The sequence below is a fragment of the Mytilus californianus genome, unplaced genomic scaffold (assembly GCF_021869535.1).
Source record: "Mytilus californianus isolate M0D057914Y unplaced genomic scaffold, xbMytCali1.0.p SCAF_7, whole genome shotgun sequence".
Lineage (NCBI taxonomy): Eukaryota > Metazoa > Mollusca > Bivalvia > Mytilida > Mytilidae > Mytilus > Mytilus californianus.
The window spans coordinates 80,038,490-80,060,500 of NW_026262723.1; the positions used below are offsets into that span (position 1 = coordinate 80,038,490).

The 22,011-nt window shown below is 31.3% G+C and overlaps 1 protein-coding gene across 1 annotated transcript in view; it reads left to right on the forward strand.

Annotated features, from left to right (window-relative positions):
• Nucleotides 1–11,173, forward strand: part of LOC127708774 (glutamyl aminopeptidase-like) — a 47,830-nt gene extending 36,657 nt beyond the window's left edge. Inside the window, exons 12-19 of the mRNA XM_052213892.1 lie at nucleotides 216–352; nucleotides 1,380–1,583; nucleotides 3,712–3,785; nucleotides 3,965–4,069; nucleotides 4,727–4,897; nucleotides 5,709–5,849; nucleotides 7,803–7,884; nucleotides 10,813–11,173. Of these exons, the coding sequence (XP_052069852.1) occupies nucleotides 216–352; nucleotides 1,380–1,583; nucleotides 3,712–3,785; nucleotides 3,965–4,069; nucleotides 4,727–4,897; nucleotides 5,709–5,849; nucleotides 7,803–7,884; nucleotides 10,813–10,968 (1,070 nt within the window). The 3' untranslated portion in view covers nucleotides 10,969–11,173. The remainder of the gene's footprint in view (nucleotides 1–215; nucleotides 353–1,379; nucleotides 1,584–3,711; nucleotides 3,786–3,964; nucleotides 4,070–4,726; nucleotides 4,898–5,708; nucleotides 5,850–7,802; nucleotides 7,885–10,812) is intronic.
• Nucleotides 11,174–22,011: the final 10,838 nt, after the last annotated feature.

Below are 22,011 nucleotides of genomic sequence, written 5' to 3' on the forward strand. Positions count from 1 at the left end.
ATGGGATGATGCGCGGGAGATTTGAGACTGCAACATTACTTAATAAAACTTGAACATGGGCAGAATTTTGCACATCTGATGGAATAGCCTTAAGCATGAGTGTAACTGAGATCCCCATATAACCAAATTTCTTTACCTCAGTAAACCTTGGGGTTTACTAAAATATGTTAATTCGAAAATTTATATTAAAAAAAAACTTCTTTCTTTTGCTTCAGAGAAAATATTCGATGTTCCAACGAATTTGACAAACGGTTGGATCAAATTCAATGTTAACCAAACTGGATTTTACAGAGTATTGTATCCTGACAACATATGGAAATCTATAGCAAATCAACTCGAAGTGAATCCTAGTGTAATTATTTGCCATTTTGTAATTTAGTTTCTCCCCCTCTTTTCTGAGCACATACCGCTAGGTTAACCTAATTTCTATTTTATCTTTAGATTTACATTGTTACCAGTATTAAAAAGATATGGACTAACAGGTCGTTATCAACACAATAGAAAAAATATCTTTTTAGATACATAACAAGTTGTTTCCTACACAGAATACAGAGAGAATAAACATTCAGAGCTGTCGCAAACTACTATTATAAAAATGAAAGCCGAACAGCAATGACTAAACGGAAAAGGATGATGGAACATATTTACGACGCTGAACCTCCTACGAGTATAACAGATATTTCCAAGTCCTGTGCATATCTGTACAGTCAATGCGAAAATAAAACTATTTTAAAATTATAAGACTTGTAGTCTGGCACCTTATAAACTAAAAAAAAAATATCTGCCAGGTAGTTCAAGGAACAATTAAAAAAGTAAATATATTATCACAACTAAATGGTCTATAAATAGTTGACAAGTAAAGTTCTATTTCTAATTGTTTTGTCTAAATTCATAAACAATATAAAACATGTACCTTTATTCATATGAGTTTGGAAACAGAATTCTCTAGATGTATTTTCTTTAAAACATTTGGCGTGTGCTTTAATTGTTTGTGATAATATATTTACTTTTTTAATTGTCCCTTGAACTACCTGGCAGATATTTTTTTTTAGTTTATAAGGTTAAAGCACACGCCAAATGTTTTAAAGAAAATACATCTAGAGAATTCTGTTTCCAAACTCATACGAATAAAGGTACATGTTTTATATTGTTTATGCATTTAGACAACACAATTAGAAATAAAACTTTACTTGTCAACTATTTATAGACCATTTAGAAATCCAGCTTACAAGTACGCTGTCATTTCCATGAATAAGACATTAATCATTCTTTCGTGTAATGACCGAACGGATATATCCGTTTAAGACCGTTCTTTTTATTTCCATTTGTGTTTTAAATTTGTTTGTTTGACTTATAAAATGTTTTGTATTTTTGTTTAGATTATGAGGGATGTGGAAAAATCCGGATTAATCAACGATGCCTTCAATTTAGCACGCGGAGGATACCTCAGTTATGACTTGGCATTAGGTTTAACGCGGTTCTTGCATAAAGAAATGGGGCATCTACCTTGGGAAAGTGCATACTCAGTCATGAGTTATATCACACATATGTTTGAATTAGGCGGTGACTATTCTAATATGAGGGTATGCTATATATAATTCTTGCATATCGTTTCAAACCACTGATGATTTCGATAATTAGAAAAAAAATGAAAATTCTCACTGGAATAGATCCTTCGTTTTTCATCAGATCCTCGTCAAAGTTGTATGAAGTTCGACAATAAAAAAATATGAAATAGAGGAATCATTTTTCCCGGATGGGGGACTTTTAACACATCTCATGTAAGTTCTTGTGGATTGCGAATTTCGATTATTAAAGCAATCTTAAAATGTAGACTTCTTGATTTTGTTTAATATTTTATTGTTAACGAGCGGAAATAGTAAGTTTTGACGTACATGTCAGCAGACTTTATAGTTTTCAATATTTTTCAATTTACCTACCTAAAAAAATCCGTTTACTCTGCTACTGGTCCATAAAGATCGCAGCTAGGCTTATTACCCATGGTACTACTGTAATTTTAAACATATTTTTGTAACACGGAACTTCCGACTTGTTCCTTTTATATTCATATGAGGCATATTTCATACATGAGCTTTTTTGGAAAAATGAAAAGAGGCTAGCATTATCTTGTAACTTCACGTTCTGCTATATAGATGATGTCCTCTAACTAAATAATTCAAAATTTGGTGACTAATTGGAACGCATCTATCCCATCGAACTTTACATCTAGAAATTGACAATGAGGATCGTTTGAGAACAAAACTTTATGACAAAAGAGATGATTTGAGTTTCCCAACTGTGAACTTTCCATTTCTTTGTAGCAACATTTCAGCAGCGCCTCAATATGAAGTAATAATAATGATAATATATTTATTTAGAGAGAGTAACTCATGTGGATTACACCAATTTTAAATAAGGCTCTCTTATTATAATAATAATTACATTAAAATTAAACAATACGAATTCAATAATGATAATAAATAAATATGCAACACAATTTAAATTCGATAAACAATTATTCTATGGCAATAAAGAAAAAATATCATGATAATATTAAAAGTACATAGATTTGTAGTTATGTTTAAATTTCAATACTGTGTTGGATATTTCAATTGTATTAGGAAGAGCATTCCAAACTTTTGGTCCTATGTACGAGAAACTAGACTTTAAGTTATATAACTCTGTATTTGATTTTGAAATTATAAAATTATCAGATGATAAAAATCTCGTATTGTATTTTTGGTTTGCAGAAGCTGATACATGACTCGACTAATATTCTGGAGCTATTCCATTTTTTGCCTTATACATTAGTAATGATTTATGATAATATATTCTCTTTGTAATCGGTACAATGACACATTCGTGAAATAATTCGCTAGACGGTTTGTTGTAATTATGTTTGTCTAAAATTATTCTTGCTGCCCTCTTTTGCAGCTGTAGTAAACTATCTAATAGAAAGTTGTTGCAGTATATCGAATTGATACGATATTCCAGAGCTTGCATTTCCTATCATGATTTCCATGATAAGTGTAGGCGACAACAAGGAAGCTTTAAACCAAGAGTTCCAACTGATGAAGTTGAAATCATCCCTTCGAAAAATTTACGGACGCCACCACGAGTTGGTTGACCGTTATGGAATATGTTTCAAAGATGACGACGGATTTATTCCAATAGTCGTAACCACTATCCCGGCCTTAAGTTTTCTATGTTGAGTTTTGTATACTGTTGTTTGCCTTTTGGTCGTTTTTTTTGCCATGACATTATCAGTTCTTTTCGACTTATGAGTTTGATTATCCAATTGATATTTTTCTCCTTTCTTTTACGGGTAATCTAAATGCCCCCTTCGCTTTCCGCCTTTTTAATCTCAGGTACATGTATGTTGTTATATTAATTTGGGGAGGAGATGGTAGAGGGGAAGGATTTAGGGGTTTTCACATGATGATTTTTTGCAAAGTACATCTGGGTACATTTTAGGGGATGATCGTGGTGGTGTTCAACATTTTGTTTTCTGTTGAATATATTTATGAGAGATGAAGGACGATGTTTCCTATTGTAATCTAATTTAATCTATTAATTTTTATTTCCTCCTTTAAATACGCCTACTTTATCTAACGCATATGTCATTGTTTTACACTCATTTTGCCTATTATATCAGCCAAAGAACAGAAATAAAACACACAATCCTGAGTTTTAAAAATTACTCAATTTCAGATATATATTTTGGGAAAAGTCAGACCAGTCATGGACGCCATTGGATGGAAGGACGATGGAAACCATTTACAAAAGTAAAGTCAAAACAAAACTATTCCTACTTTTCTTATTGCCTAATTTTTCTTTATTGAGATGCAATTAATTCAAAACCAACATACGAAGAAAAAAATATTTAAAAAATGATAAAATATTACAAATTCTGCAGCAATAAAGAAATACAAACTTCAAATCCAGTATTCAATGTTTATTTCAGATTAATGAGATCTAATATAATTGCATTGGCATGCAGATTGGGTGACCAGCACTGCTTAAGGAATGCAACTGAAAAGTTTAGAAACTGGATAGAAAATGGAGCAATGTAGGCATATATATGATATTACATGAATTTAAATGTATTTACAAAATATTGATTAATTAGTTATAAAATTACATATGTATATCAATTTATTATTTACCAATATACTATATCCTGCAACATTGACTTTAGTTATAGCTATAAAAATACTTCGTACATGCACGTAAAAGGGCTTCTTTTCTTAATAAGAATTAAAAAATCAACAATTCAAAAAAATTAATATTCATACTATTATAAATGTCTGAACTAAAACGAATGTCGACGCACTTGAATTTTTTTATACTTCAAACGAAAGATACACCTATGATACCAAATTTAGCGTGCACGAGAAGAGTTCTGGAATACCTTCCATCAGGTGTGTTTGATACTTAAAGTTTCATTCATAAAACAATCAAGAGTATCAAAATAAAAAAATAAAATTTATACAGAACAAACACACCGGCTTTTGTCACCTTGGCTTGCGGGAATTTTAACTCCTCATTTTTTCTCAATAACATAAACCTATATTTTTTATAAAAAAACTTACAATTCAAATGATGCCCATCATCGTCAATAAACATAAAAGCATTTCCCTTGTAGTGGTAAAGGTACTGTTATACGACAGATGTCTTTTTATATCATTTTACATTAATTGAAACTAAATTACTATTGTATTTTCAGTATTCCTCCAAATCTACGTTCTCTGGTGTACAATTATGGGATACAAGGTAGTGATTCAGAAGACGATTGGAACTTTATGTGGGATAAATACACAAGAGAAACTGTTCCACAAGAGCAGATTAAATTGCTGTATGGGTTGTCCCGTACCCGCTCTGTATGGTTACTAAGAAGGTACGCATTTACACTTCTGGATTTTTACACACATGAATTCTGGTGTTATAATAAAATTGTTTTTTGGTTTGGAAAATATTTATTAAAGAATAAAACATGAAGGCTATTCATCCAAAAAAATGCATCTGCTTAGAAAAACATTAAAAATATGATGCATACAGATATCAGTTCAGAAATTTTAAGTTCATGTTTAAACAGATATGTTTGTAAAACGAGTCTCAATCCGATGAACGGATAAGCGGATCTTTTGACACATTTAACATACTTCCATAGGTAAGTCAATTTTAATTTTTGATATCACTTTGTTCTTTATTTCAAGATAGAATGAATATCAGTAAAAAGTGATTGATTGTTGGTTGTTTTAACGTCCAGTGACAAATATTTTATGCATGTTCAGGACGTAGAAAAACAGACAATACAATGGGGATCACGGAAAAATACCCAAACAACAATTTACAAAGCACTACACAGAAAAATAAAGTTTAAGCTACATGAACCCCAACGAAAACATTGGTTGATCTCAGGTGCTTAGGTGCAATTAGACTACTACATACTTCAGTTTATTAACTAAGATTCACATAGCATTCATATTAAAAATCAAGTATTCAAATTTACAGTTTTTTATTATTATCAATTTACAAGTTACTAATCAGCAACAGATGAAAGCAACAACTATGACTTACAAATATGTTCATCTTGTATCAAATTTGAAAGATTATTTTCCATAACACTAAAACAGTCTCCATGAAACACGATAGGAAGTTGTGTACAAATATATCATATATAATCGGTTATTTTATTATTTATTTAGGTATCTGGAATATGCTAAAGATGAATCGAAAGTGAAAGCGCAAGATTTCTTCAATGTTATAACCTATATTTCACGTAATCCAATCGGAAGAAGTTTAGCTTGGGACTGGGTGAGATCAAACTGGGAATATATGGTACAAAGGTAATTTGGCTGACGATTTCATTTACAGAAAAATGGTTTTATTTTTTAGATATGGTTTTACAGTCAGGATTCTCTTCTCATAAAGACACCTAATTTTTATAACCGTAAAAATGGAAGCCATTGTAGTGATGACGCGCTGTCAATTTAGCTCTTGATAACCGATCAATTTATCCACATAGCATCATTACGATCCTTATAAGCGAGTTGTATTTTCAAAGACAAATGTATATAATAGCTATTGAGCATCATTTAATGTACTTTTATGCATTTGGTCAACTTAAAACTATTGTCTGATCGATTGTCAGAGGAAATTTTCGAAAGTTCAAAAATATTTAAAAAATTTGGAAGGGCAGACTAAAAAATTGCAGAGGTTGAAGACTTATTACCCAAGATAACACACAGAAAAAAATAAGTTTTTTTGAAGTTATGCATTTTTAAGATCCACTTGTAAAGTCTGTCGTCAAGTACTTTTTAGTAAAAATTTGTTATTGAAACACACCTTCTCTGTTGTTATGACTCATTAGTAAGGTATTAAATTTTCACTTGACCCATATTTTTAAATACTGTAAATTTTTAATTTTATTATATCAACATATAGCCTAAATATATAAAAATAATAGAATCTAAAGCGAGATGATGTATTAAATATTTTTCTTTTATACGTTTTCAAGACAGAATAGTCAACTCAAACATTAAAATATGTACTCGACTTTCTCTTTTCGATCAAATTATTGACCATTTTGAGGATTGTTTCCCAAAAAACTGTCACCGGGGGCAGAGATGCAAATCAATGCTCTAAAAAGATCAATCTATTATCTTTCTTTGGAATTTGTTTTCGGTGGAATTTATGCTTATGCACAAAAAAGATCCACATGTATTTACACCTACCACAATCGACTGTTTTGTTAACATTTGTCTATGATTTAAAAGTTTACAAATATTTTGGATCTCCATACAAAATTTAAGTAAAAACACATATTTAAGAAGCATAAAATCTTAAATTATGCACACTCATTAAACTTCTAAAGTCAATAGAAACAGATGTAAACAATTCAAATTTACCAACTTGGCCTTTTTTACCTTCTCTAATAAAGAGTTCTATTTCTTTTGTTTAATTTCAACTGGGTTTCCGCCTGTTTAAAACACAGAAATATATGCGATTAAGTTTCTTTCTCGCATTTGTATTACCGGGATATGATGTACAACATTAAAAAAAACCGACACAATATTTTATATCAAATAAATATGTTGATTAATAAGGATACGATGAAGAAAATATTGAAATATATGCTGTAATTGAATGAAATATGACCTACGATTAGTTTGTCTCTTTACTCGAAGTGTCTGTGGATAGGCAACAAGTCATCAAGTTTCATGTCATATCATTTGTTATAATTTAAGACCAAAATATAACGGAAATTCATTTCATAGCAACGAAACTAGGCGAAGAAGGGATATGCATGTTTAAGCCCTAGGCATGACATCCACATGAATAATGCTTCATTCAAACAAACAAACAAAATTTGCAAGGATTTATTCAAGATTGAATATTTAGACTTTGCTGTATAGTTTGATAAATGATTAGTAAACGTAATTTGATTCTTAATTGTACTCCTTTATTAATCAGTAGGTTTCTACTTAGACAGATACATTAAACGTGTTTATTTTTGTTTAATGCATTATGTAAGCTAACAAAACAAAACAAATCGAGCTGTTCATTAATTTGGAAGTTATAAAATATTAGATCAAGTTTGTTTAAAAGAGTAATAGAGTTTTTATGACAATTTATCACCGAAAACACATTTCTAAACAAAAAGTCATGATTATTTTTGTAATCACTTATTCAAAACTCCGTCTGGTCATCTCTTTTTCATAAAGATGAAGTCCATAACTTTAAAAAGTAATCTTTCATAATGAACTGTTATCATATTGAATTTCTTTTGAATATTTCAGATTTACAGTGTTTTCAAGATCCCTAGGAAGGTTGATTCCATCGATTATTATATATTTTAATACAGAGTTTCATCTGAAAGAGGTAAACATACGTTTTACGTTAATGTTAATGTTACATTTGTTTTCAAAACAACAGAATTGATTAATTAAGGCAACAGTAGTTTACAGATGTTCAAACATTAGAAAGAACCAGCGAAAAATTCGCTTCGAGATTCTCGCATTTTAACCGTTACCACAGTTTGGATGTGAGGATATGCTTTGAACATATTTTTTTTCGTTTTCATCAGTGTGAAAATTTCTAACTGATTTCAAAAGCGCAATAAAGGCAATAGTAGTATACCGCTGTTCAATAGTCATAAATCGATTTAACTGAAACAAATCCGGGTCACAAACCAAAACTGAGGGAGACACATCAACTATAAGAGGAAACAAAACGGAACAACAGAAACACTGAACTGCTATAAAACAAACGCCAACATACATAAAAACGAACTATGTGATAACTATTGCCATATTCCTGACTTGGTACAGGACATTTTAAGAAAAATGGTGGGTTGAACCTGGTTTTATGGCTAGCCAATCCTCCCGCTTATATAGCATTGTTAAAAAATCCGCTAAAATGACAACATTACGTGACAGGAATAAAGTACAAATAAATGCAAGAACATTCAGAACAGAGAAATACATAAATAAATAATATAATAGTCCATTTCAACATGTAAACCACAGAATAACAACGAACACCTAAAATTAATTTACGACAGAACACAAATACAGCACAATAGAATAATGAACTGTGCGTCACACGAATGTATCAACGCCACAAAAAGTGACGTCACAGGTAAATTTTAAATAATACAATATGAAATTGGAATTAAGTTTGTAATGGTGTTATTTGATGTATTTTCTAACCATTACAAGAATATTAATATAGAATTGTGTAAGTAATGGTGTAATTATTTGTATTTTATAACCATGGTTTCTCTTCTAAATCAAACTGTGAAAAAAAAACAAATGAATCCTGTGCATATAGTTGCTTTTAACCTAAAAATCATATAAATGAACTAGGTGATTAATATCTTAACTTTTACATACATAAAGAAAAAGAAAAATAGAATTAAAACCACAAACGATAAGACATAAAACAACATCCAACCAGAATTACAAATGGAACATCATAACTAAATACATGAATGTTGGATGTAAAAATACCGAAACACGTCTAATAGCAATGCGAATTTACACGCACCAAAACAGTCATATTCGGGAATGGGTCACGTTCGGTACATAGAAGACCAGACGATGTAGATGGTAAACCACAATCTAAGACATGGTAAAAATGTCGTTAGTTAGTTTAGACACAGACACATCGTAAAGATCAACCAATTCGTGATGGTGTCCATAAAATTTACGGAGTGTCATTTTTAATCTTTCCTCCTCATAACTCTGTTGGAGCAGTTTCTGCGTAAGGAGGACACTCCTGTATATGAAGTCCGTATAGTGTGAACATGCACGAGCATAACGTATCAACTGAGATATGTAAACACTATACGATGGGGCAGAGGGTATGTTACTGCTGAGAAATGGGAAATTGATAATTGGGAAGTTGAAATCGTCCAGTTTGTCATAGATTTTAGTGTGAAGTCGTCCATCTGTGTCAATATTGAGTAAAAGATCAAGGTATGAAGCAGTCCTCCTAGTATCGGTAGTATCCTTAATTGCAAGTTCACTGGGATATATGAGATGCAAGTACAGGATGAAATACGGGTTATTTAGTGATAGGACATCATCAATATATCTGAAAGTAAAATTAAAGAATTTCGCAAGGTGCCATTTCTTTTTGTCTTTTAGAAGGTTTTGAATGAATTCTGCTTCATACGAGTACAGAAACAAATCGGCCAGTAGGGGTGTACAATTAGTACCCATTGGAATACCGACTGTGTTGAAATATCAATCCTCCAAACTCAACAAATATATTGTCGATCAAAAAGTCCAGTATTTTGATATCATCTTCAGTATATTTTGTGGTAGAATCAGTGTGGTTCTTCACAAAATAAGAATTATTATAACCCAAAACAAGAAATTTATGTCCACGATTCCCATTTTTATAGAAAAAGCTCTGTTTAATGAGATGGTGAAGTCCATCTCTTACTTGAGCATAGGGAATAGTAGTGTAAAGCGTAGAAAAATCAAAAGTTTTAATGTTGCTGCAAAATTGCAGAGATTGTGATCTAAGATTTAGCAGTAGATCTTTAGAATTTTTAAGAATCCACATCTGATTGACACCACTGGTGGGATATATCTCATCACAATATTTTTGAAAGCCATCTTTTACTGTAGAAAGAATAGTAATCAGCACTTTAGAAAGATGTTTAGTTGAACATCTTGATGATCAGGCTATGTATCGTTCTTTATAAGGAGTTTTGTGAAGTGTTGGTATCCAGTATAATGACGGTAGATTTTCTTCGTTTTCTTTGATGTTAATACCAAAAGAAAGAAGGACAGATTTGTGATTTTGTAAAATTTCATATTTGTAAATGATGTTAAAGAATATGTAGGATTACCAGTTGTTTTGCTGTTTAATTCAATATTATTAGTAAAGAATATATAAATTGTTATTGTAGGAAAAAACTAATACAGTAAACAGAGACCACCATTATTTGTAGTTAAATGTTGTATATACATAGAAAGGGATAACCCGAATCGTTCATATCAACAAACTGTATAAAAAAAATAAGGCAACACCCGACCTTTCCAAATTTATTTACTTGTACTCACTTATCTCTTAATCAAACTTTTCCCTCCAATATATATATGCATTTATTACAATGCTTTGAATATAACTTAACCGTTTATTCTCGTCACTATCTGAAGATATATTTACTTGGCTCGCTCAATTGTCGGTCAACATGTTTGGATTTTATTTTTCTATAAATCTACAACTTCTGATGGTTTTAATATAAAAGAAATGCAACTGTATCAGTCAATTTCATGTCAATCTGTATTTTAGGTCGAGTCATTTTTCAAACTATATCCGGACGCTGGAGCGGGAGAAAGAGCACGAGAACAAGCCTTGGAAAGTATAAGAGGAAATATAGCATGGATGAGCAATTATCAAGATATAATTAGTAAATGGCTTTGTCAAGAACTCAAAAACTGTGTATGAAGCAGCATATATACACCTCGTATATATTTTGATTAAATATCTCGTTTGTAATATTATAAACAGTTTCATATATAATTTGTACAGAATTGTTTTTATTTTATTTTGGTGTAAATGTTTATTTTATGATATTTATAAATAAGTTTTAATTTTTATTTTGCCAACTCTTAATTACATTAAATGCATTATCAAAATAATTCTCATTAGATCAAGTTTTAGTTCATGATTCACACGAGAAAAAAGCAAGAATATTAAGAAAAACGTAAATTATACAAGATTGCTTCATCGTAACGAAATGTCGCCTACGGTTGTGTACTTGGAATACAATCACTACACAACATGAAATCTTCTAGCAAACCAACAAGTCAAATTGAACGGAACAATATGGTCACCTACACATGATGACAAACAGTACAAACAAGTATGAGAGCTTTCTGTAAAAAATCATCAAAGATAAAATGGTCTCTGAGGATTAACGATCAGAAGCTGTCATTGGTTCCAGGATTAAATGTTTCACCACTAGACGCTCATTTAGTCTTCAAACGACTCACGAGTGATGCTCGAATCAAAAAAATTAAAAAGGCCCAGTAAAGTCCGAAGTTGGAATGATAGTTTAAAAATGGTCAAAGTCCCATACCCCAAATTAAATGGTCAAAACAAAAAGACGGTTAATTTTTTCTCAACTACACAAAATGGCAACCCTTTTACAACGAAAAAGAAGTGCGTTTACAAAGTGTTATTGTGTTACAAAAGTCTTTAAAAAAATGGTCAAAGTCCCATTACTCGTGTAAAAAAATATCAAATCAAACTGAATAAAAAAATTACAAGGTCTCAAAATAAAACATTTTGAAAAATTCCAAAATACGAACCATCGCTCATTGCAAACCTCTACATGAGTTAGTGAATGTCAATTTTACATTTAATAGGATGAATTCGATATAAATGTTGAATTAGTTGTTTTTCAAGATGTAGCCTCGATTGGTTAAGATGTACTAATGAAGGCAGATTGTAGATCTGCTAATTTCAGATTAATCAATGGAGTTAAGCTGTTGGCTGGTATACCCATTCCTTTCTTGCAAACAAAATGGCTTAAATTTGGAGCCCTTTTTTTTCCGTTAATTGCTTTTCCTGGACGACACACTCTGGTATCAGATAACGTCATCGCCATTATTTTTGACTATCAAGTCAGAGTTGAACTATAGCATAATGCAGGTGGCATGACGTCACAGTGAACGTAAAATCTACAATATTCTTATAGGACATGTGTGTCACGACATGTCGCAGTTTGTAGGCCTTGTATTTAAATTCGAACCCTCTGATAACTCGGGTACAGTCTTTGTATCATCTGGGCGCCATATCACTGATTTTGGAAATAACTGTACTAATTTATAGCTACTCATAATTTTCTTTAATAAAACTGTATTGCTTCCGTATAAAATACATCAAACGAATGGAAAACAACTGTCATATTCCTGACTTGGTACAGGCATTTCCTTATATAGAAAATGGTGGATTAAACCTGGTTTTATAGCTAGCTGAACATCTCACTTGTATGACAGTCGCATAAAATTCCATTATATTGTAACGCCCCTGGTCGAGCATTACGAAGCTTATATTTGTGTGTGTGTATATTTGATTACTAACACGAGATACAAGATTAACCTTGGTAGCAGGCCTATAAATAACTTTCACTGGTAATTGTGAAACTGCAATGGTTACTTGCAAATAACTTGGTAGCTTAACTGAGAAGTCTAGACACTGGTTTCTAATTCTTAATAAGATGAAATATAACAAAAACAGTAAAAAAAAAAAGGAAAACAACACGTTTAATAATCATAAGTTTCAACATTGACTATTTAATCAGTCATAAATATCAATACATATATCATAAATAAATGCCCCAGAGTGAAAAACAGTACAGGGACCCCTGTATGTATACCTGTACTGTTTTATTAAAAAAAAAAATTTTTTACAATATAAAATATCACAATTACTATTTCAATATTAAAAAACAATGTTCATTCACGAAATTCAAAACATATGCAACACCTTTAAAAAGTAGACTGTGTCCATCATTGTTCATAGCACATCCAGTGTATACCAAAAGTAAGTAATGTCCAATATTGTTCATCCAAAATGTTCACCATACATCCGATATAAGTAATGTCCATCTAAATTCATTATATATCTTTTTACATCGCGATGACCTTGAGGTCATTAACGATGTATTGCTATCGCCTAGATTTCCATTATGTAAATTAGTTTTGGGTTTGTAACCGATCTATAAACATGATAAATACGCGCACATAAACGAGTGCAAAATAACATTCCTTATCGTTTGATATAAATACATCTCTTCAATGAATACCGATAAAAATATTTTTGTTTACAACATAAATTAAAATATGAAAATGTTTTGTAGTTAGATATATATATATAAGTAAAAAATCATTGATAATATCAATGCACACGTACCGAAAAATTGTGTTAAAGCATGCGGAAGAATATCTCAAAGAACGTTTTGTGAAAATACCGTCAAGGACCGGTAACTCTGTAATTGTTTTTGCGGGAAAATATGAATGCCTACTCGTATCCAATCTTTGAAAAATCGAATTTTTACAGAAAAGTGTCCACCATGCACTTGCATTGCACTATTTTTAGAATAGTAGAATAGAATGATATACAAATGGATTCAAATCATATATATATGTAACTGTTATTTTAATATAATATAAACAACAACTCAGTGTATACTGATTTGTATCACTACAAGTTATTACGGTGAAGTTGAATTTCCTGTCATTTATTCATCATCCACGCACGAACTTGTCTCAGAAAAAAATATATCTCTGTACATTAACCTCAGTTTTAGGTAAAGAGATATGTTGTTTTTTTCTGAGACAAGTGCTTTTGACCATCCTCAAGAACTTGTGGTCATCCGATGTTCAGTACTTCAGTACTTTGATTAAAAGTACAGATTGTTATGATATGGTTGCCAAGACCTGCTTTAATATTTTAAATAGAAGAAATAGTTTTTATATGTTAGATTTATAGTTGTGTTGTTTTTACAGACCTGAAATATTTTATAGACATGATAAATATAGTTATATGTTTTTATAGAACGGAAATGTTTTATAGACATGATAAATATATAGTTATAATTTATTGGAATTTCTATATTGTCTCTCATAATTCTTAATATAATGGCACTTGTATTTTAACTTATAAAATTACTGTTTTATACAATGTATATATTATGATGATTATATTATATGTATTACAAGTTGTGAGACTTTAATAAAATATTGAATCTGAATTTAAAATGTCACCATACATGCACATCCGATATGTTCAACATAAGTTATGTCTATCATTGTAAATCCAAAATGTTCATCATGCATCCGATTTATTAAAAGTAAGTAATGTCCAACATTGTTCATCCAAAATGTTCACCATAAATCCGATATACTAATAGTAAGTTATATCTATCACTGTTGATGATTCCAAAATGTTCATAATTGTTCATTCAAAATATGCAAAAACAGCAACTTCAACCAACAATAAACAAAACCTCAACTTCTCACATAATATTAAATAACTGTAATAATAATAACAGTGTCTCGGCAATAACAATAACATCCTGCATGGGTGATAAAATGTCCTACAGGCAAATAAATATTCTCTTAGTATTTCCTTTACTTAAATACTACAAAGATTTCTTGTTTGGAAAGCTAATTATTTACTTGATTTCAAGTTGTAAACCAGTTAATTCTACTTGACTCTTTTTCTTCTTTTCTTTTTACCAATTACATTAATTTGGTGGAGTTGTTAAACTAGATAAATTTTAATTTACTTTAGGTTTCAAACTTGATAATTTCTTACAGAAATGTCTAATCTGTAACTTTAAATTTTCAAAATTTCTTTTACTTACAAGTCTTTAAAATATCATAAGTAATACATTTTAAGACTTCCCAAAGGTCGAACCAAAAACTGGAAATTGTTATAAATTTATTTTATATCTACATCAGTATATCCTTAATTTTTCTAATAACAGACATTTAAAATTGAGAATGGAAACGGGGAATGTGTCAAAAAGACAACAACCCGACCAAAGAGCAGAACACAGCCCAAGGCTACCAATGGGTCTTCCAACAAAGCGAGAAAATCCCGTACCCGAAGGCGGGCTTCAGCTGGCCCCTAAACAAAAATGTGTAATAGTTCAGCGAAACTGGACGTCACACTAAACTAAACACGAAACATATAAATGAACCAAAATTTAAAAAAAAAACATACATTTCATATAAGATAAATACGATAAAATCAAATAATCTCTCTATCAACGATTCTTGGAAGGATTATAACAACCTTTCAAACTGCTAGCAATTTACAAAGACTTGGTCAGTTAACACCAATTATTTATTTCATTAAAAATCTCAAATTGATTCAAGTATTCTTCAATATCTTCTGTGCCATCATAGAAATGTGGCTTCAAATTGAATTTTGAGTCACGAAAATGTGCACCAGAATGATTTGGATGAAAATGTTTATTTCTGTATTGTATTTGTGGGTCAAATTGTGAATTATTCACTGAGTTATGACTATGATTAGTGGATCGGTAGTATGGGTAAGTTTGTTGATCTTGACAAATGTCTTGTCATGTCTTCATTGTCACCATTTATTTCTACCGTAGGATTTTAGTGATTATATTGGTTATCACCACATCCAGTTGGGTGTTGTGAATTGTTATTAACTATCTTTTGTCTTATTTCAGGAAATGCTTTACATTCACTGCTTTCTAATTAACTCACTCTCCCAAAGGCATAAGGCATTTGTCTGCCGAAGCTACTTTTTAAATCATTGATCTAATTTATATAAAAATAAGGAGATGAGGTATGATTGCCAATGAGACATCTATCGACCAAAGTTCAAATACAATGGATGTTAGCAATTAAAGGCAACCGTACGGCCTTCAACAATGAGAAAAACCCATACCGTTCTCATGAATTTATGTTTCTGGTATTTTAAAACTAATATTTGACATAGTTTGTTGTATTTCATCTCGTAATATGTTTACTACAAGCATGTATTATTTCTTTTTTTTTCATGTTGTAAACTTTTTACTTCATATTCATAAACGGTATGTAATGATTCAATTGACTGTTGTCTACTTAGTGATATCATTTCACTGGAACTTATGTTTAAAGTTTCATTTTCTACTATTGAGGATCTAGATTTTTAATTAAATTCTATTTCATGACAATTGTCCACTTTTAGAATGTTAAGGTATTTATTTTTGCTAATTTATACGTTTAGAATTTAAATCACACTTCTGTCACCAGTGTAACGAACATGGTTTGTGCTCGATACAATTAATAATGTGGGCTCAGGCTAAAACCCATAATTCTCAAATAGATAACATTTAATCTTTACATGTCAGGCATAAATATCAACAGAAATATATTATTCCAGCAAAATGTATATCACATTTTATAAACAATAACAATAAAGATAACTATCATTTGGTGCATTTCCTGATTTGGTGATTTAGAGATTTTGTGAAACTTCCCAAGTATTTAGAATTATTTCTACAAAATCATCCAAGGAAATTGCAACTCAATATGAAATCCTTTTTTCTATAAATTATGTTTAAAATTACTACCTAAACAATTTCTTAACTTTGGTTAAAATATCACACCATCTATAATAGTTGGTGCTTTTCCCAAAATTTCTCCACATCTGGAGATAGACCCCTGCACTTGCAGAGTCGAGAAATGCGGTTACCCGAAATTTGGGTGAAATATATAGCTTAATGGTTTACAAGTTCCGTACCATCTCAATTCGGTTTATTAATTGCCTCTGTGTCGTTTTGTGCTCTTTAACTTACAAGGTTTGTATGCCCCACTGCTTGGTTATGGCATAGGCAGCCTGGATTATGTACCAACTTTGTTTATATATAGCAACGTCCACTAGATTAAGCACGAGGAAAATGGCACCAAGTAAAGGAATAAACGTGGACAGAAGAAACAAAAATGGGAAATGCACCTATCGTGAATGAATAATAGCTGCTAAACATACATACACAAGTTAAATAGACTATGGGTAATTGCACCATTGTTGATTTTTATTGATTTCCATCACGAAATAAGTAATCTTTATGCCAAAAATAGCGACCAAAACAACCGGCGAAAAGTGGCAGTAAAAATAGAAATTTAATTTGCGTAACATACGTTTGCACGGTATAACAATACTATTATTCTGAAGAATTAGGAGGCATCGTTCCTGATAAAGAACAGTTCTCGTAAAAACAATTACATAAAGATATAGCCCCGAAGAAGCAGTGCCGTCAGAGTCAACCTTGGCAGGAGCATAAAACATTGGCCTATTTTAAAGACCATTGGCTTTGGTCATAAATAGAGAGCAATTTTAAAGAACACTGATTTTAAGAAATGCAGTTCATCAGATCATAAAGCAAAGAAATAAAGTATCTTTCTTTGCATCCAATGGTAACCTCTATAACATTGGCTACTTTATTTGAGTAACAGAAGCCATTAAGCTCTTGGTGTCTATCGTCAATTTTAGGGTGAGCAAACCACTTATTAATTAGATTTCAAAACGTTATTAGTTATTTAGCCCTTACTGTATCCTGAGAAATAACTATGGTACGAACTCGGAACAGTACCTACTACGTACCTTCGATACTTGACAATATTGCAGCAGTGATAAAATGGAAGGCTCACATAATAAAATCAAGAAATCAGGAGGAGGCAAAATCTGCTATTGTTGAGGACATGACCATTACTGATGTTGTTATTATATCTGATTAAGTAATGAAATGTCTACCTAAGAAGTATCGAGAAGGTTTGTTGTTTATGTTTTTGTTGATGTCTCTGAACTTTCTAATTTCACAGACACACTACTAAGTTAAAATTGAAAGTATAAAAATTGATAGTTTATTTGAAACTGCTTTCAAAAATATGTTGTTCTATATACTTTAACATGAAACAAGTACAAAAAATAGCCACTTCCGGTTTACACAAAGTCACTTATGTTTGCTTTTCAAAGTCATATAGCTTGTAACCTAATGATAAAGTCCTATGGCTTTATGATGTATAAATATGAATTTAAAGCAAAGGTCAAAATTAAGAACGTCAAATTTACCTATGACCTTGACCTCAATTTCAAGGTCATAAACCAAGGACCTCAAATCAAAAGACACTAGGTCTTTATTATATATGGTTGATGAGTTAAATCATCATACGCGTAATTTTAATTATAATAGGGGAGAAAACTCCCATTTAATGTCAGCTTATCTTTTCAACCAAAATGTATGTGTTACGACATGTCGCAACAAACAATTTAGTAAAAATATGTTGTCGATATCTTATATGGTTTTTGAAAAAAAGTGAAAATAAGCCAAAATTAATAAGTATAAAATTTAGAATATGACATTGGCCTTTGACCTTGACCTAATTTTTTTTTTTTTTTTTTGACCAAGGACCTCAAATCAAAAGACCCTAGGTCTCTATCACTTATGGTTTACCAGTTACATATGCATATCACTTATATCAAGTGCATAAGGGGAAATAACTCATATGGAGTCTCCCGATAGCTTCGGTCCAAATGGTCATCCTAATCCTGAAGATGTAACGAGCAATTTGGTAAAATAAATTTGTCGCTTTCATTTACGGTTACGGAGGAGATCTCGGAACAATGAAAAGTCAAAAATTAGAACATGACCTTTGACCTTGACCTCAAATTTATTTTTATGAATCCAGGACCTCAAATACACGTATCTTAGGTCTGTATTACTTGCCATTCATACATTGACATATCACTTATGTCAAATTCAAAAGGGGAAATAACTGTCATATAGAGTCTACGAATTGATTCGGTTAAATTTGACAAATCATCTTTAGGATATAACGAGTAATTCGGTACAATAAGTTTGTCGCTTTTTTTTTTACGGTTACGGAGGAGATATCGGAACAATGAAAAGTCAAAATTTAGAACATGACCTTGTCCTTTGACTTTGACCTCAAATTTATTTTTATGAACCCAGGACCTCAAATACATGTACCTTAGGTCTGTATTACTTACCATTCATGTGATACATTGACATATCACTTATGTCAAATTCAAAAGGGAAATAACTGTCATATGGAGTCTACGAATTGATTCGGATAAAATTTGACAAATCATCCTGAGGATATAACGAGCAAGTTAGTAAAATAAATGTGTCGCTTTCTTTACGGATACAGAGGAGATCTCACCACAAAGAAAACAGTGTTTGGGGAGATAACTCTTACAATACAAAGTCTCTGACTAAACAGGGTCAGTCTCAAAAGCGCAATAACTGTTCGATATCATATGCAAAAAATCTAAGCGACATATTGCGAAACCACAAAACAAGTTTTGAAATTTGGCTGAAGAAGAAAAAAAAATAATCAGAACAAATACAATAGGTCTTTCCACAAAATAGTGGAAAGACCTAATTAAAAAAAAATATTTAGATGACACAATTACAAGTAACATTATTTTAAAGGCTAGACCCATTTTGAATAAACTAATCCTTACATGACAAAAATTTATACAAACAAATCAGTGGCTTAACATTTGGATGCGTTTTTATTTGCGACAGGTTTTTCAAGTCCAGGGCTCCCCTATGTGACTTAAACAATAAACAAAAAGCCAAGTTTTTTTAAAGGGTCTATGCAGAAATCATCTCCAATATATTGAATCATTGTGATAGTTGTGATTATTTTCTGATCTTCAAAACGATTTATTCTATCTTGAGAGAAATAGGGATATCGAGCAAGGTAACCCTTAGTAACAGAATGCAGATTGTTGATGTACGCTTAGTGTTGCCAATCAAATCCAACGACGCAACGTTACAATTTGCATTAAAAAGTGTACTTACACTTTTGAGACAAAATCTAATTTAACAATAAAAATCATAAGAATAAGGTAAAATTGAAGTTTAACCTAGTTAAATGGTTTCTAAAGTGCGGCATTTCATCAACAGAGGTCATTGCGTTTCCATAGTAACCAATCTGAAATGGAATTTCTGATATAATGATTTGTATATCTAAATAATACACACAATTATAATTGACTGATTGATTGATTGATTGGTGTTTAACGCCTCTTTCAACACTATTGGCTATTTCGTGGCGGTCAGTTTTTATTGGAGTGCCCGGAGAGAACCATCGACCTTTGGTAGATAAACAACAAGAAAAATAAGTTTGTTACCGGGGGATTTTACATCTGCATGTCCAGATCAGATTACAGCCTGCATCAGAGAAATCTGTGTGAACAGCACACAATTCTTTAAATTCTACAAGTCAAATTATACAAATGTTTAAGAATAAAATCAACCTTTTAACAGACTCTACTTTCATTGAAAGCACTATTGATAATAAATGTGTTGCATTTACAAACAAAAACTAGATTGTGTCTCTTACTCAGGTCTATGTGCATCTTCAAGAATGGACAGTCTCCAACATTATAGACTAGAATAGAATTCATGAATTCAATTTTTTTTTATTGATCTGTATTGCTGATAAATTTTTCTGTTTACAATTTCTCTCAGTCTTTTTTAGTGGTTGCCCAAAACACAAAAGAGGGTAAAACAATCCGCCATTTAAGGACAATCACTCCTTTAAAGAGTATACTTACTATTTCGGCAAACTATGACTTGTTATAGGTCTTGTATTGGTGATCATTTTTGTTTTTATCTTTTATTTACAGATTTCGAAATAAAAGGCAAACACGCGAAAAATTGGTACAAATTGTCATTAACGAGCAAGAGCTCCAATAACGAGTCGACTAACGATTTCAATAATGTTGACTTATTTGTCGATCTTGTCTTGCTGAGTACTTTTGCAATTCAAATTATCTATATATCTTTTATAGATTTCAAGATATTAGGCAACTACACTAAAAATTGTTAAAAATCCTTTTCAAAGATTAATAACTCCAATAACGAGTCGAACGACGACTACGGCCATAAGACTTATTTGTATGTATTGCTGGTCATTTTTGCTAATTAAAGTTTCTTTCTATCTATTGTAGTTTTTGTGATATTAAGCATAAACGCAAATTGGTAAAAATCGTCAATAAAGGGCAAACACTCTTTAATAGTAGTCGCCTGACAATTTCAACCATTTTTGACGTACTCAAGATAATAGGCAAAAAAGGGAAAGAAAGGTAAAATTCATCATTTAAGAACAATAACTCCTTGCAGAAGTCCTCTGACAGTTTTGACATAAATGGACATGTAGAGCCCAACATTTTGAACATTTATGCCCCTGTAAGATTTTCTCTATTTATAGCGGTTTTCAAAATAACAGACACAATTTGTACGGGGGCAAAGTACTTGGTATAGAACAAGACCATTTACTGAGTATGTACACAGAAGCTGGCAAGGGTTGTTCAGAATATGAATGTGCTGATATTGCAATTCTTTATAAATCATTTTTATGTACATTCCCGAAGAAGGAAACTGATTTTGGCTTCGTCCAGTTGATTATATCAATATAGATACCGGTAATGATAAACAGTACGTCAGCTACGACGGATGGTGCCAATGATATTTTCATATGAAGTAAAGACTTTAATAGATTATATGTTAGATCAAAGTAAAATACATAGATCATTAAGTCCTTGTGTTAGTCCTCTTGTTCTGGTGGTCAAACAGCTGCGGCATGTAACGATACTCTCAATGGGTCAATTCTGCTTAGTATTTTTGACCAGTGGATTATATCAAATCCCTATAAAGAAAGATGACGTACAAGAAAAGTCTTTGTGACAAAATATGGTTTATACAAGTACAAAACTATTCCTATGGCCTTGTGTGATGGTCCATCAATCTGTCAAAGATTAATAAAGTGGCAAATTTGTATGATTTATTTGGACGAGATGATTGTATTCGGTTTTTGTTCTAAGCAGCAACAAAAATGAATGATGGCAAACTTCTTGATATGTAAATAAAAGTCCAAAAATACTTTGGAAGGCCAACTATTAACGTAGATTTATTACAGATTTCTC